The 17,725-nt window shown below is 46.9% G+C and overlaps 1 protein-coding gene across 3 annotated transcripts in view; it reads left to right on the forward strand.

Moving 5' to 3' along the window:
* GSK3B (glycogen synthase kinase 3 beta) overlaps window positions 1-14,031 on the forward strand; it is a 48,999-nt gene extending 34,968 nt beyond the window's left edge. For 2 of the 3 annotated variants that reach the window (XM_075263353.1, XM_075263354.1), the window contains exons 6-12: window positions 272-402; window positions 3,073-3,179; window positions 5,998-6,095; window positions 8,292-8,387; window positions 8,686-8,890; window positions 9,659-9,757; window positions 11,203-14,031. In XM_075263353.1, coding sequence (XP_075119454.1) covers window positions 272-402; window positions 3,073-3,179; window positions 5,998-6,095; window positions 8,292-8,387; window positions 8,686-8,890; window positions 9,659-9,757; window positions 11,203-11,270 — 804 coding nt within the window. In that variant the 3' untranslated portion in view covers window positions 11,271-14,031. The remainder of the gene's footprint in view (window positions 1-271; window positions 403-3,072; window positions 3,180-5,997; window positions 6,096-8,291; window positions 8,388-8,685; window positions 8,891-9,658; window positions 9,758-11,202) is intronic. The other variant, XM_075263355.1, reaches the window with a different exon arrangement.
* Window positions 14,032-17,725: the final 3,694 nt, after the last annotated feature.

Consider the following 17,725-nt stretch of genomic DNA (forward strand, 5'->3'; position numbering starts at 1 on the left):
GGGTGAGGAGACCACTAGGTAGTATTATGGCAGTGCTCTGTACTAGGTGGGTGAGGAGACCACTAGGCAGTATTATGGCAGTGCTCTATACTAGGTGGCTGAGGAGACCACTAGGGAGTATTATGGCAGTGCTCTGTATTAGGTGGCTGAGGAGACCACTAGGCAGTATTGTGGCAGTGCTCTGTATTAGGTGGCTGAGGAGACCACTAGGGAGTATTGCTGATGCGCTGTGTACATTGTGGTCATGCTTTTCCTTGTCCTGTCTCCCCAGTTGTACATGTATCAGCTGTTTCGCAGTTTAGCCTACATCCATTCCTTTGGGATTTGTCATCGAGACATCAAGCCACAGAATCTGCTGCTGGACCCCGACACGGCTGTGCTGAAGCTTTGTGACTTCGGCAGGTAAGTGGCCGCCTATCATACTGCCATCTGTCTGTGCTGTGTAAAACTGTGCCATGATGAGAGGCCGGGTGGTAATGGAGCTGTGTGTCCAGCAGCTGGGTCTATAGAATATGGAGATTAGAGTGTGAGCTTCCTGGACAAGCATGATGAGAGCTGGCATGCAGGATGAATAGATATAGTGTGAGAATCCTGTGTCCTGCTATCACCTCTGTATGTGACGGCTGTGGGTTTGTGTCTGACTAGTTCAGCTCCACAGAGGCTGAACTACAAGTTTCACTTTGACGCCCAAATTTTATAACCACAAGTGTCACAAATATTAGACTGCCAGGATACAGGGGGTTATACCTGGTGATACAGAACCGGTGTGTGTATGTATGTATATGTATATTTATACACACACACAAGGATATGTGACTGCGATATATACTATGACCACAGATGTCACATGTTCTACACAGGAGGATATGTGACTGATATGTGCTATATATACTGTGACTACAGACGTTACATACAGGAGGATATGTGACTGGTATGTATACAGTGAATACAGACATCGCATGTTATATATAGGAGAGTGTGTGTGTGTGTGTATATATATATATATATATATATATATATATATACAGTCCTATGAAAAAGTTTGGCACCCCTATTAATCTTAATCATTTTTAGTTCTAAATATTTTGGTGTTTATAACAGCCATTTCAGTTTGATATATCTAATAACTGATGGACACAGTAATATTTCAGGATTGAAATGAGGTTTATTGTACTAACAGAAAATGTGCAATATGCATTAAACCAAAATTTGACCGGTGCAAAAGTATGGGCACCTCAACAGAAAAGTGACATTAATATTTAGTAGATCCTCCTTTTGCAAAGATAACAGCCTCTAGTCGCTTCCTGTAGCTTTTAATCAGTTCCTGGATGAAGGTATTTTGGACAAACAATTCAAGTTCAGTTAAGTTAGATGGTCGCCGAGCATGGACAGCCCGCTTCAAATCATCCCACAGATGTTCAATGATATTCAGGTCTGGGGACTGGGATGGCCATTCCAGAACATTGTAATTGTTCCTCTGCATAAATGCCTGAGGATTTGGAGCGGTGTTTTGGATCATTGTCTTGCTGGAATATCCATCCCCGGCGTAACTTCATCTTCGTCACTGATTCTTGAACATTATTCTCAAGAATCTGCTGATACTGAGTGGAATCCATGCGACTCTCAACTTTAACAAGATTCCCGATGCCGGCATTGGCCACACAGCCCCAAAGCATGATGGAACCTCCACCAAATTTTACAGTGGGTAGCATGTGTTTTTCTTGGAATGCTGTTTCTTTTTGGACGCCATGCATAACGCCTTTTTTTATAACCAAACAACTCAATTTTTGTTTCCAAAATGAAGCTGCCTTGTCCAAATGTGCTTTTTCATACCTCAGGCAACTCTATTTGTGGCGTACGTGCAGAAACGGCTTCTTTCTCATCACTCTCCCATACAGCTTCTATTTGTGCAAAGTGCGCTGTATAGTTGACCGATGCACAGTGACACCATCTGCAGCAAGATGATGCTGCAGCTCTTTGGAGGTGGTCTGTGGATTGTCCTTGACTGTTCTCACCATTCTTCTTCTCTGCCTTTCTGATATTTTTCTTGGCCTGCCACTTCTGGGCTTAACAAGAACTGTCCCTGTGGTCTTCCATTTCCTTACTATGTTCCTCACAGTGGAAACTGACAGGTTAAATCTCTGAGACAACGTTTTGTATCCTTCCCCTGAACAACTATGTTGAACAATCTTTGTTTTCAGATCATTTGAGAGCGGGCTGTCCATGTTCGGCGACCATCAAACTTAACTGAACTTGAATTGTTTTGTAGAAAGAAATGGTCCAAAATACCTTCATCCAGGATCCAGGAACTGATTAAAAGCTACAGGAAGCGACTAGAGGCTGTTATCTTTGCAAAAGGAGGATGTACTAAATATTAATGTCACTTTTCTGTTGAGGTGCCCATATTTTTGCACCGGTCAAATTTTGGTTTAATGCATATTGCACATTTTCTGTTAGTACAATAAACCTCATTTCAATCCTGAAATATTACTGTGTCCATCAGTTATTGGATATATCAAACTGAAATGGCTGTTGCAAATACCAAAATATTTAGAACTAAAAATGATTAAGATTAATAGGGGTGCCCAAACTTTTTCATAGGACTGTATATGTGTGTGTGTGTGTATGTATATCTCTCTCTCTCTATACATATATATATATATATATATATATATATATATATATATATATATATATACACACACACACACACACACACACACACACACACACACACACACACACACACACACACACACACACACACACACATACACACACACTGACTACAGACATCACATGTTCTATACAAGAGGATATGTATCTGGTATATGCTATATATACTGTGGGTACAGACGTGTTCTATACGGAAGGATATGTGATTTGGATATGACATATACACTTTGACTACAAACATCACATGTTATATGCAGAATATGTTACTAGTGTATGATACATTTATTGCTACTATAGACATCACATGTTCTATACAGGAGGATACGTGACTGGGGTACGATATACTTAATTTATCACATTGTGGTAATTTATTTGGTCATTTCTTCTTTCTTACAGTGCAAAGCAGCTGGTCCGTGGGGAACCCAATGTCTCCTACATCTGCTCTCGGTACTATAGGGCTCCAGAGTTGATCTTTGGGGCCACTGATTACACCTCCAGCATAGGTAAGTTGTCCTGAGGTACTCTTATTACCCGTATATACTCGAGTATATGCCGACCCGAATATAAGCCGAGGCCCCTAATTTTACCACAAAAAACTGGGAAAGCTTATTGACTCGAGTATAAGCCGAGGGGGGAAATGCAGCAGCTACTGGAAAATTTCAAAAATTAAAATGGTCGGAGTTTTTGGGTGCAGTAGTTGCTGGGGAAGGGGAGGGGGTATTTTGGTTGTCTGTCTGCCCCTTCCCTGAGCTTTAGGACTGGGTTTTTTTCTCCCACTTGGAATTCAGCCTGGCTGTGTATAGGGGATCTGCAGTGCTCCTATTAATCCCTTCCTGATGGAACAGGAGCACTGCAGATCCCCTATATTCAGTAGGACCGGGCACTGTCTGACACAGGGATACCTAATGTGTTTGTGTTTCATAGTAATTTTCTACTTTTATATGTATTCTAGGGAAAGGAGGGATTTACAACTTTTATTTTATTATATTTTTTTTAAGCTCTTTTTTTTTCTCACTATTTTATGGGAGATTATATACATTATTATTGCAGCTGGTCATAGCCCCCCCCCCCGCCCCACCAAAAAATAAATATATACACTCACCGGCCACTTTATTAGGTACACCATGCTAGTAACGGGTTGGACCCCCTTTTGCCTTCAGGACTGCCTCAATTCTTCGTGGCATAGATTCAACAAGGTGCTGGAAGCATTCCTCAGAGATTTTGGTCCATACTGACATGATGGCATCACACAGTTGCCGCAGATTTGTCGGCTGCACATCCATGATGCGAATCTCCCGTTCCACCACATCCCAAAGATGCTCCTCTATTGGATTGAGATCTGGTGACTGTGGAGGCCATTGGAGTACAGTGAACTCATTGTCATATTCAAGAAACCAGTCTGAGATGATTCCAGCTTTATGACATGGCATTGCATTATCCTGCTGAAAGTAGCCATCAGATGTTGGGTACATTGTGGTCATAAAGGGATGGACATGGTCAGCAACAATACTCAGGTAGCTTTGGCGTTGCAACGATGCTCAATTGGTACCAAGGGGCCCAAAGAGTGCCAAGAAAATATTCCCCACACCATGACACCACCACCACCAGCCTGAAACGTTACCGATACAAGGCAGGATGGATCCATGCTTTCATGTTGTTGACGCCAAATTCTGACCCTACCATCCGAATGTCGCAGCAGAAATCGAGACTCATCAGACCAGGCAACGTTTTTCCAATCTTCAATTGTCCAATTTCGATGAGCTTGTGCAAATTGTAGCCTCAGTTTCCTGTTCTTAGCTGAAAGGAGTGGCACCCGGTGTGGTCTTCTGCTGCTGTAGCCCATCTGTAGCCTCAAAGTTGGACGTACTGTGCGGCGTTCAGAGATGCTCTTCTGGCTACCTTGGTTGTAACGGGTGGCTATTTGAGTCACTGTTGCCTTTCTATCAGCTGGAACCAGTCTGGCCATTCTCCTCTGACCTCTGGCATCAACAACGCATTTCCGCCCACAGAACTGCCGCTCACTGGATGTTTTTTCTTTTTCGGACCATTCTCTGTAAACCCGAGAGATGATTGTGCGTGAAAATCCCAGTAGATCAGCAGTTTCTGAAATACTCAGACCAGCCCTTCTGGCACCAACAACCATGCCACGTTCAAAGGCACTCAAATCACCTTTCTTCCCCATACTGATGCTCGGTTTGAACTGCAGGAGATTGTCTTGACCATGTCTACATGCCTAAATGCACTGAGTTGCCGCCATGTGATTGGCTGATTAGAAATTAAGTGTTAACGAGCAGTTGGATAGGTGTACCTAATAAAGTGGCCGGTGAGTGTGTGTGTGTGTATATATATATATATATATATATATAATTATAAAATAAAAAAATTTATTTGCTTGACTCGAGTATAAGCCGAGGGGGGCTTTTTCAGCACAAAGACTGTGCTGAAAAACTAGGCTTATGCTCGAGTATATACGGTACATTTTGATGACAGATGAGCCAAAGTTAGCCAAGAGTTGTGACTTAACTTGATGACCTCTCTAATGCGGTGGGGGAGAGCTGCTGAAACTGCCTGTAGCCTTACAGTGAGGAGGAGGTGGTGCAGAGATCTGCTTGGGTATATAGAAGATTCCCACCTTACATTATATTTGTCATATTAGAAAGAATAAGATGAGATGGAGGAGATTAGAAGATGAAGTGCGGTCAGCAGGGTTCACGGTATTGCTCTGCATGTGCCCCAGGGCACAGAAACTGTTCCTATGAGTAATGTCCTCTCTGGCCATTAAAGGGGAGCTCCACTGTCACAGCTGCTTTTATCAGCTTCTGCAATGCAGTGTAGTATTTGCAGTCAGAGATGTAGTGATGATGTGAGTGAGCCCTGAGCAGCTCCATGGTGTCCCTTTATACTGTAAATCCTCCCTGCGTTATATGAGGGGCTGCAGCTGTAAGGGGGTGTTCACACCTAGGAATTCAACACTGAATTTGAGGCAGAAACTGTCTCAAAATCCGCCTCAAATAATTCTGCTGTTCGCTTCAGTGGGAGGCATCACAGATTTTTTTCTGCTTGGAGGAGGCATATACCACCTTTTCTATTGATGAGGAATTTGGCAAAAATGCGGAGGCACTGCTCTCCAAATTTAGTGTCAAACTCCTCCGTGTGATTTCACCTCCACTCAAATCCAGAGCTGCCACATTTTTTGGTCAACTGATTTCGTAGGTGGCAGAATCTTGCTGTGCTGCATTGTGGGAGATGTAGTGCATGCTGTGGGTGCTGATGGCTTCCCTGGCACCAGTCACACCTGACAGTTTTTCTCTCCTTCCTCAGATGTGTGGTCAGCGGGCTGTGTGCTGGCGGAGCTCCTCCTGGGTCAGCCCATCTTCCCTGGAGACAGTGGTGTGGACCAGCTGGTGGAGATTATCAAGGTGAGCGCTGCGGCGTCCAGTCATGTCACATGACACGTCAAAACTAGGAGGAAGTAATCTTATAAACTGTCTCAATACCTTGTATACTGTGTGACCTCACGTCCTCTCTTGTATACTGTGTGACCTCACGTCCTCTCTTGTATACTGTGTGACCTCACGTCCTCTCTTGTATACTGTGTGACCTCACGTCCTCTCTTGTATACTGTGTGACCTCACGTCCTCTCTTGTATACTGTGTGACCTCACGTCCTCTCTTGTATACTGTGTGACCTCACGTCCTCTCTTGTATACTGTGACCTCACGTCCTCTCTTGTATACTGTGTGACCTCACGTCCTCTCTTGTATACTGTGTGACCTCACGTCCTCTCTTGTATACTGTGTGACCTCACGTCCTCTCTTGTATACTGTGTGACCTCACGTCCTCTCTTGTATACTGTGTGACCTCATGTCCTCTGTCTCTTGTATACTGTGTGACCTCACGTCCTCTGTCTCTTGTATACTGTGTGACCTCACGTCCTCCTCTTGTATACTGTGTGACCTCACGTCCTCCTCTCGGCCTCCTGTATACTGTGTGACCTCACGTCCTCCTCTCGGCCTCCTGTATACTGTGTGACCTCACGTCCTCCTCTCGGTCTCCTGAATACTGTGTTACCTCACGACTTCTTCTCGGTCTCCTTTATACTGTGTGACCTCCCTGTATAGTTTAGGGGGTCCTGCATGGTTTATTCCTTGTGGTATAATCTGCAGGGCCCCTGCCCTATGTTGCCCTCTAGTCAGTGGTGAACCTAGCTTCTCTGTTGCATGAGGCGGACGATCAAAAGACAGTGCTACTCACCTCTCCGGGATCCGATGTTAATCCTAGTAGGCTTCGGGCCTATATGGTAATGTCCCAGACGTCACATGGTCTGGGATATTACCATATAGGTCCAAGGCCTCTGCTAGCAGTAACAGCCTGTTGCCATACAGGCTCAAAGCCTGTGCTAGAAGTAATAGGCTATTACTATACAAGGGGAAGCGGGGGCGACAGTGAGTAGTCCCGGGCAGGTAGGTAAATAGGCTGGGGATACTCCAGCAGGTAGCGGCCTATTATAAAAAAAAAAAAAAAAAATTATTGTACTTACCGACCGTGTCGTTGCTTCTGCTGCCACCTCCTCATCACCCGGCAGTAAGATGTCTGCGTCCAAGCATAGGTGGCTTGATGACGCCCCCTGTGCTGAGACGCAGAGGTCTAAACCAGCGCAGGAGAGGGGCCGTTCGGGTTGTTTTAAGAACAGCCCTTCTTCTGTGCTGGTTTAGGGGGGAAAAGTTTAAAAAAAAAAAAAAAAAAGGCCGCGGCTGCCGCCCCCTCCGGAGTGCCGCCTGAGGCCATTGCCTCACCTCGCCTCATTAGAGGTGTGACGCTGCCTCTAGTGTACTCACATGAGATTACTCCGCTGCTGCTGCTGCTGATCACAGTGTGATGTAGTGAGAGAGGACATGGGTTATTTCAGATGGTGTCTCCCCCTCCACATCAGGACCAGGTGGGTCATAGTCCGGCAGTGCATGCTTCGTCTTTTGTGCACTCATTTCTGCTGGTGTCAGTCTCTTGTCATTCGGGCGTGTTCAGGCCTTGCTCTTCGCACAGTGGCGTCATCCTGGAACTAAATTTAGAGCAGATCTTACACTTGAGAGCATCTTACGTCTGTGCCACAGGGGGTATAAGAGCCGACTCTGAATCACACGGCTGCATTTAGAATGTTGCTCTGCAGTTGAGGTCACTACATCAGTGAGATGTAGCAGAGCCGAGCAGCCTCTGTACAGTCAGGGCTTGGTTGTGTCTTGTATGATGCGGATCGGAGATACAGGGGGAGTCTGTCCTCAGTCATGGACTCACCCCCTTTCCCTCCCACTATTAGGTAGACTGGCTGCTGAGGCTTCTGGGAGCTTGCCTTTGTTGTCCAGTGACTGGCGGCAGACACGCATACTTGTCATCTTTAATCCATTCCCCCTCACTGGTCCTCTCTCTCTAGGATCCTCGTGTCCCACTAGAGGTGGCCTGACCCACTTTTCTCAGACACTGGTCTCCTCATCAGTCCCCTGACCATGGCTGTGCTTTGTCCTCGGTATCGATGACTTCATTGAGGTGTGACTAAGTTTGGGTCGCTCTTGCAGGTCACCGCCCATCTCCACGTATAACCCCTTTTGCATTTTTTTGCAGGTCCTGGGCACACCGACACGGGAGCAGATCCGAGAAATGAACCCCAACTACACAGAATTCAAGTTCCCTCAGATAAAGGCGCACCCCTGGACTAAGGTGAGAGCCACGAACGATGGCTGTGTGTACCTGACATCTGCGGAGTCTGACACCCCAATTCTGGTGTGGAAGAAAAGGTGTCAAGAAGAGAGTATATCTGGGAGGGAGGGTTGGGGGCAATGTATATCCCTGCTCCGTCCTCTCCTCACCATCTCATTGACTCTTTCCATCTTCTTGCATTAACAACCCCCCCACCCCTCCCCTTCCATGTCATCCGCTCCATGATGAGGATTCACGAGCTGCACACTCAGTCAGATCTGTTTCTTTTTTTTTTTTTTCTTTTTTTTTTTTTTTAAAGGGTTATGTCTTTTTGCAGGTTTTCAGAGCTCGGACTCCCCCGGAGGCCATTGCACTATGCAGCCGGCTGCTGGAATACACACCCACCGCCCGTCTCACCCCGCTGGATGCCTGTGCCCACTCCTTCTTTGATGAGCTGCGAGACCCCAACCCCAAGCTCCCCAATGGCCGCGAATTCCCGGCACTGTTTAACTTTACCACTCAAGGTAGATATGGCAATGTGAAGGGCGTGCAAACTTATGAGACGTTATGGTCCAAATTTAAAGACATGGCCCTATATTCCTGATCAACTAACATAAGTCAGAATGGGTAAAAAAAAAAAAACGGTACTAAGCCTGTACCTCACCAGTGTCCCACCACTCCCTTTCTGATGTCTACAAAAGTGGGTCACTGATGTGAGACAGGATGTAGACACTGGCAAGAATAGGAGTCCGGCCCTTCTTGGAGGTCCTGCCCTTCTTGGAGGTCCGGCCCTTCTTGGAGGTCCGGCCCTTCTTGGAGGTCCGGCCCTTCTTGGAGGTCCAGCCCTTCTTGGAGGTCCGGCCCTTCTTGGAGGTCCTGCCCTTCTTGGAGGTCCTGCCCTTCTTGGAGGTCCGGCCCTTCTTGGAGGTCCGGCCCTTCTTGGAGGTCCGGCCCTTCTTGGAGGTCCGGCCCTTCTTGGAGGTCCGGCCCTTCTTGGAGGTCCGGCCCTTCTTGGAGGTCCTGCCCTACTTGGAGGTCCGGCCCTACTTGGAGGTCCGGCCCTTCTTGGAGGTCCTGCCCTTCTTGGAGGTCCGGCCCTTCTTGGAGGTCCGGCCCTTCTTGGAGGTCCGGCCCTTCTTGGAGGTCCGGCCCTTCTTGGAGGTCCTGCCCTTCTTGGAGGTCCTGCCCTTCTTGGAGGTCCTGCCCTTCTTGGAGGTCCGGCCCTTCTTGGAGGTCCTGCCCTTCTTGGAGGTCCGGCCCTTCTGACACTTTTTTTTTCACCTCATTTACAGAACTGTCAAGCAACCCCTCCCTATCGTCTATCCTAATCCCGGCTCATGCTCGGAACCAAGCCTCTGTGTCCACCCCCACGAATGCCACAGCAACATCAGGTAAGACGGCCCTTCTGTCCACTGCATGCCCGGCATTAGTAATAAGTGGTGTCTGTCAAATACAGCCCTGATGTGGATGGGAAAACCAATATCCCTGGTGGACTAGGACAACGACTGGGATAATTTGTGTATCTTTGATGCTCTCCTCCTCCTGATAAGGGATTTTGCTAGTGTTGAGCGAATAGTATTCGAATCCTAGTTGCGAATACCTTGCTCCCATGGGAATGCAGCGGTGCCGGCTGGCGCTTAACCCCTTCGCAATCGTCCGCTCCCATGCATTACTATGGGAGCTGTGTTATTCGAATTTAGGATTCGAATAATATTTGCCCAACACTAGTTATTGCGTCTTCTCTGCAACCAGAGACTAAGGATAAATATTCATGTATACTGTGGCAGGCTGAGACAGAGAAGGGGTAGGGCACTATAGGAGATATTGCTGTCGCTTTAGGACTCAAGGGTTAAAAGAGTATTCCCATCTCTCACATTTATAAATGTCTGATAGATGGAAATGCATAAATGCCTGAGATTGGAGTCATTGCCTTCCAGGTTGTGCTGTGTGGTAGCATAAGGGGTTAATATCTATGGCCTAGGGCAGAAAAATAGGTTAATATCGGTGTCCCTGTGACCTAGACTACATGGATTGTGGCCATTTCTACCTGGTGTCCAGTGGATTTTGCACCTCTGGGCTCCATCACCGTGATGGTCACCCCACCGTTGCTTTAAAGGGATCCTATCATTCACATTTTTTCTAAGTACCACATCGGAATAGACTTAAGAGAGGCTATTCTTCTCCTACCTTTCGTTGTCTTCACCGTGTCACCATTCGCCTACAATCCCGGTTCTTGTCTGTATGTAAATTAGCTCTCTCGCAGCACTGGGGGCCGGCACCAGCGTTCAGACAGCACTGGGGGCAGCCCCAATGATGCGAGAGAACTCTCTCCAGCGCCGCCTCCATCTTTGTCAGGAACGGCCTCTTCATTCTCTTCTTCCGGCGGTGTCTTCTTACTTCTAGGCTTCGGGCAGAGCAGACTGCGCATGCCCACAGGCCCCGAGAAAATGCGCGCTTACAATACTATGCAAGCGGCCATTTTCTCGTGGCCTATGGGCATGCGCAGTCTGCTCTGCTCAAGGCCGGAGGGCTCAGAAGTTACAAGCCACCGCTGGAAGAAGAGGCTGAAGAGGAGGCGGCGCTGGAGAGAGTTCTCTTGCAGCATTGGGGGCGCCCCCAGTGCTGCGAGAGAGCTAATTTACATACCGATGAGAACCGGGATTGTAGGCGAACGGCGGCACTGAGAAGACAAGGAAAGGTAGGAGAAGAATAGCCTTTCTTAAGGCTATTCCAACGTGGTACTTAGAAAAAATGTCGTCTGAGTGATAGGATCCCTTTAAAGAGATTATTTTTCAGTTTTATTAATATTTTTCTCCTTCTGTTCTTCTCATCTTAGACTCGAACTCCGGAGACCGCGGGCCGACCAACAACGCAGCCTCCGCCTCAGCCTCCAACTCCACCTGAGCCAATTATCGAAGCATGTTCCGCGCACGGATGAGAAGGAAACGGGCAAAGTAGCAAGAGGGTGGGGAAAGAGAGAGGGGTGGCGCCCCCCCTGGTGTCCCTGGACTCTTCCACCAAACACTGGCCACATTTATCAAGACAAAAAAAAAAAAAAATCTATATATATATATCTATATATATATAAACTGTAAAGGAAGCGCCATCTTGTGGATTTTAGTGGTTCAGTTTTTTATTATTATAATTATTATTATTGTTATTTAACCTTGTAAAATATCTATAAATATCGCAGGATTCGCTTTTTTTTTTTTTTCCTGTAATTTTTTAATTTTTTTTCCTTTAATTTTTTTTTTTTTTTTTTTTTTTTTTTTAAATCTCACTCCATCGGAGTTTTCTTAGTGAGAGGGGGAGGGGTCCTCCTGCCTGTTCACCGGCCCCAGTGGAGGACGACTCGCTGCTTGGGGCCTTGTCTGTCCGTGTAGCTTTTATTTTGCTGTAAATTGTGCGGTCAGCGGGGGTCGGGGGCCGGCTCCTCCCATCATCACACCGGATTGAATCTCGGAGTGCCTTATTGTCTGAGACCTGTGACCGCTCCTCCCCGCTGTGCACAGCGCCCCCCACATTCTCCTAGGGCTGCCTGATTTCTTTTTGTTTTTCTTTGTTTCTATGTATTTTTGTTGCTTTCCTGTTGTAAATTTTGCCAAATTTGCTGGGGGTGGGGTCGGATGTGTATGTAGCTTTTCATTGGCTGCTTTACCGGCCTCTGTGATTGGTTGGCTCAGATGGAAGGGAGGGGCCTCACTATGTAATAAGGACATTATACCTCCGCCCCTTCATGCTGCTTCCATGGGCATTAACTGTTTGCTGGCTGGACTCCTGTCGCCCCCACGTGGTGTTCCGTTTCCATTCAGCAAGAGGACAGTGGCCATTAACCTTTTCAGTGCTGTGGCCGGGGGTGTCCCTTTCATGACTTAGCTGTCCGTTACTCTAGGATTAGGGGTGAACCTAGAGCATGTCGGACAGAATCTTTGGCACTGTGCACATCATGGACGTACCTGCTTCATTACTGTGCACCCCCTGCTGGAATCTGCATCAGGGAAAAGCCCCCCTTAATGTGGCTGTCTTCTGTACGCACCCCATATACATCCTGCCAGTTGGTAGGCTTTTCCAGGTTTTTGCGCAGTCGCCTGCTCCTGCCTCCACAAGTCCGGGGTATGATGCTGTCCAGCTGGTGGCGCTCTGCCCACTCCCTGAAACTACGGTACATTCGCATCTGTTCTGTTCTCTGTTGTCAGCTCGTGTCCAGTCCGGGGTTAGTTATTCATTGTCCGGGCACCTGACCTCTGACAGGGTATTTATGGAGGAGGACAGGGCCACTTGAACCTCCTCATCATAACTTATCTCTAGTCACAGTCAAAGCTGCACTCGACTTATTCTGGTTTCCTCCTGCTTGCATTGTGCTTGGCCTAGAGCATGTTGTGCTGCAGTGCATTATGGGTGGCACAGTCTGTATGCCGGGCACGGGAGTATTTATAATGCAGTGCATTATGGGCTCTCACCTAAGCTGTAACGGGATGTCTATCGGCACAGTGCAGCCTTGGATGTAATTGGAGTATGAGGCATGAACGTGATTGAACCTGCGCAATGCTGGGGAGTGTCAGAGTAGACACAGAGCACGCAGATAGGATGGGCTATGTCACCCCCACCAGCCATGAAAGGGTTAAGTGGCCAAAGATTTTTTTTTTTTCCTCCCTGGCTTAGCCTCACCCCATCTTTTTTGTGTCATGTGATGTCCCCGATAAAAGCACAGTGCATGTACTGGATGAGCGGGAGGCTCCACGTCAGTCTGGGGGGGGGGGGGGGGAGGGTGTCGCAAGCTGAGGCCGCGGTGTCGCGCTCTGTGTCATTGTATATTATTTTTGTCATGTGCAAAAAACGCAATAATTTTAATTTTTTTTTTTTTTTTTTTTTACATTTTTGTTATGAAGTCTTACGTGACGCGGGTTGTAAAGGGACGTGAGTGGCGGTGTGCCCCAGAATGTCGCCTACAGCTGTGATTCTTCTATAGATTATATATATACATATATATATATATTTTTTGCTTTGCCTGTAATATCGCTTTAACGTGTGTTTTCTGATGGATAACTCGGCGAGCAACCTCGAATCAGCCGGGAGGAGTCCGTTATATGTGTAGAAAAAAAACACAAAAAAAAAATTTCAAAAATCAACAAAAGCAAAAAAAAAAAAAAAAATCCAAAAGTTTCCACCCGGCAGCGGTTACTGCGAGTTCTGCATTCACGGTCAGAGAGAACGTTACTACTACTTGAATGCCTTGGTGACTGAACACAACAGATCTTGTACTTGTGGCCCCGGCGGCGCGGCGCGGTCACCTTCTATATATAGATTTCTTTTTTATTTTATTATGTCAGACAGTTCTGATGCGGAATGTTCTATGGCCGCCTCTACAGCCCCCCCTCCCCCTATGGCCGCCTCTACAGCCCCCCGCCCCCCCTTCTTCCCCTCTTTGTAAATACATTTTGTTCTGTGTGACACAATTCCGGAAATAGTTACCTGGTATCTGTAATTTGCATTAAATAAAAAAAACCGTAGGTTTAGTCTGGAAATGAAATAATAAAAAAAAAAATCAAAAATATACAAAAAAAAAAAAAAAAAGCAAAAACCACAGGAGTGTATGTTCGTGTGTCCAGAAGGTGTGGTGGTTGCAGCATGCTGTGTGACTTGTGTCCTATACGAGGGCTGTTGGGAGAGGGGGTGAAGTGACGGTGCTGGAGATGGGGGTGGTTGTGTGCGTTGTGGGTCGGGAAGGTACAGGGCGCTGACAAGTGTCTTCTGTACATGGGGGGTCCTGACCCTCCCCTGATGGCAGATATTGGGTGCCAGAAGGACCAGGGGTGTTGGATCCGTCAGGAGATAAGCGGCTGCCAGGGCATTAGGGCCTGTCAGCTGTTTATTGGCTGCTCACTGTTGGAGCAAATGGGGAGTGACTGTTCCGTCTCTCACAATGCACTGCAGCAACATGGTGGGGAAATGGTTAAAGATTTTGTCTAGGAGAAATGTTTTCTTGTAAGGAGGCCGGGAAGGTGAAAGAAAAAAAAAAAAATTACACTATCCCCACTCCCCTGTCCCTGCCGCTCTGGTGTCTCCCACCGTCTGGTCCTGCTGCTCCGGGGTCTTGTTGTGGCAGAAGTCGCTGCGGCACAACACATGGGACATACAGTGACGTCCTGGATCCTCTTCTAGGCCGAGTGGCCCCTGTGGTCAGGTTTGGAGGAAATTTCTGCCAAAACAAGACCCCGCAGCAGCAGAACTGGTCCATGCTGAGACAGGCGAGTATGGGGTGGGTTCTTTTTTTTTTTTTTTTTTTTTTTCACCTTTAACCAGAGCTGTTGCTTTAGATATGACTGGAGTATGGAGATTAGATGGTGGAGTTCAGGGGAAGAGAAGACAAAGCACAATCCTGATTTCTGGACACTGTCTTAAGAGTAATTGGGTCTGACTGCTCAGTACAACTTCTGTGGACTCTCCTTGCTACGGGCGGCCTGGTGACGGCTCAGTACAACTTCTGTGGCCTCTCCTTGCTACGGGCGGCCTGGTGACGTCTCAGTACAACTTCTGTGGCCTCTCCTTGCTACGGGCGGCCTGGTGACGTCTCAGTACAACTTCTGTGGCCTCTCCTTGCTACGGGCGGCCTGGTGACGTCTCAGTACGACTTCTGTGGACTCTCCTTGCTACGGGCGGCCTGGTGACGTCTCAGTACGACTTCTGTGGACTCTCCTTGCTACGGGCGGCCTGGTGACGGCTCAGTACAACTTCTGTGGACTCTCCTTGCTACGGGCGGCCTGGTGACGTCTCAGTACGACTTCTGTGGACTCTCCTTACTACGGGCGGCCTGGTGACGTCTCAGTACAACTTCTGTGGACTCTCCTTGCTACGGGCGGCCTGGTGACGTCTCAGTACAACTTCTGTGGACTCTCCTTGCTACGGGCGGCCTGGTGACGTCTCAGTACAACTTCTGTGGACTCTCCTTGCTACGGGCGGCCTGGTGACGTCTCAGTACAACTTCTGTGGACTCTCCTTACTACAGGCGGCCTGGTGACGTCTCAGTACAACTTCTGTGGATGACTTTTTTTTTTTTCTTTTTAAACTACAGATGACTAGTAATCTGTAAAGAAAAAAGCTAAGCAGAGGCTGCACTGAGCAGAAGAAAATATCAGAATTTTTAAATTTACACCTCCGAAGAACAGTGACGATACAGACAGATAAGTGGTACTGTGCACTGTCCATATGTACAGAAGAAGAGCAGATACTGAGAATGACACTCAGTATATAGGAAAAGAGAAGTGGTACTGTGCACCGTCCATATATAAAGGAATAAGAGAAGGTGTACTGTGCAATGTTATTTATAGGGAAAGAAAACTGCAATTATACCTTTCTCCACATGATGGCAGCAAAGGCGAAGCTGCAGTAGAAGTAATCATTGCTTTACAAAAGAAACAGATCATGACCATAGAAAAGAAAAACAGCACAGTGATGTGTTCTGGGTAGGGTTCCAATGCCTCTAAAACTGCTGCATACAGATTATACAGTCACCACTAGGGGGAGCTCACTACATACAGATTATACAGTCACTAGGGGGAGCTCACTACATACAGATTATACAGTCAACACTAGAGGGAGCTCACTAGATACAGATTAATATACAGTCACCACTAGAGGGAGCTCACTACATACAGATTATACAGTCACCACTAGGGGGAGCTCACTACATACAGATTATACAGTCACCACTAGAGGGAGCTCACTAGATACAGATTAATATACAGTCACCACTAGAGGGAGCTCACTACATACAGATTATACAGTCACCACTAGGGGGAGCTCACTACATACAGATTATACAGTCACCACTAGAGGGAGCTCACTACATACAGATTATACAGTCACCACTAAAGGGAGCTCGCTACATACAGATTATACAGTCACCACTAGAGGGAGCTCGCTACATACAGATTAATATACAGTCACCACTAGAGGGAGCTCGCTACATACAGATTAATATACAGTCACCACTAGAGGGAGCTCACTACATACAGATTATACAGTCACCACTAGAGGGAGCTCACTACATACAGATTATACAGTCACCACTAAAGGGAGCTCACTACATACAGATTATACAGTCACCACTAGAGGGAGCTCGCTACATACAGATTAATATACAGTCACCACTAGAGGGAGCTCGCTACATTCAGATTATACAGTCACCACTAGGGGGAGCTCACTACATACAGATTATACAGTCACCACTAGAGGGAGCTCACTACATACAGATTATACAGTCACCACTAAAGGGAGCTCGCTACATTCAGATTAATATACAGTCACCACTAGAGGGAGCTCTCTACATACAGATTATACAGTCACCACTAGAGGGAGCTCACTACATACAGATTATACAGTCACCACTAAAGGGAGCTCACTACATACAGATTATACAGTCACCACTAGAGGGAGCTCGCTACATACAGATTAATATACAGTCACCACTAGAGGGAGCTCGCTACATTCAGATTATACAGTCACCACTAGGGGGAGCTCACTACATACAGATTATACAGTCACCACTAGAGGGAGCTCACGACATACAGATTATACAGTCACCACTAGGGGGAGCTCACTACATACAGATTATACAGTCACCACTAGGGGGAGCTCACTACATACAGATTAATATACAGTCACCACTAGAGGGAGCTCGCTACATACAGATTAATATACAGTCACCACTAGAGGGAGCTCGCTACATACAGATTATACAGTCACCACTAGGGGGAGCTCGCTACATACAGATTATACAGTCACCACTAGGGGGAGCTCACTACTTAAAGATAACAAACATGAGGACCCATCTTTGCTCGGGTATATTTCATTTTTTGTTTGTGTAGTGGCCCCATAAGAATTGCCCGGTACACACTGGTGTATTTTGTATGTTGTTTGTGTGTATGTCCGTAAGCATCATGTGTATCTCATTTTGGTTATCAGTGAAAAAAAAAAAAAAAATCCTGCGATCGGTTGTTATGGATACCTGGAGAAAAGCTGTGTGAATGTGACCTTGTGTAACAGTGTCATATACAGCGCCTTGCCCCTTTAAAGCTGACATACAGCAGTGATGAAAAATGGCTGGGTTGCTATGAAAACCTGGAGTATAACGAATGTGGGGTACTGTGTGGAGAGGCGCGTATGTAATCCCCCGGCGTGTGGTACTGTGCATACGCGCGTATCTAATCTGATGCGTGCAGTTGGAATATGAGTGAAAGACTTGCAGGTTCGTATTGGCTACTGGGGGGAGAGGACTTGAGGCCTCATATTAAACCTTCCCAGACACCTGAATTATCTGTGTGCCAAATTTGGTGATCGATCCAGTCGTTTAGCCACAC

The sequence above is a fragment of the Leptodactylus fuscus genome, chromosome 2, assembly GCF_031893055.1.
Source record: "Leptodactylus fuscus isolate aLepFus1 chromosome 2, aLepFus1.hap2, whole genome shotgun sequence".
Taxonomy (NCBI): Eukaryota; Metazoa; Chordata; class Amphibia; order Anura; family Leptodactylidae; genus Leptodactylus; species Leptodactylus fuscus.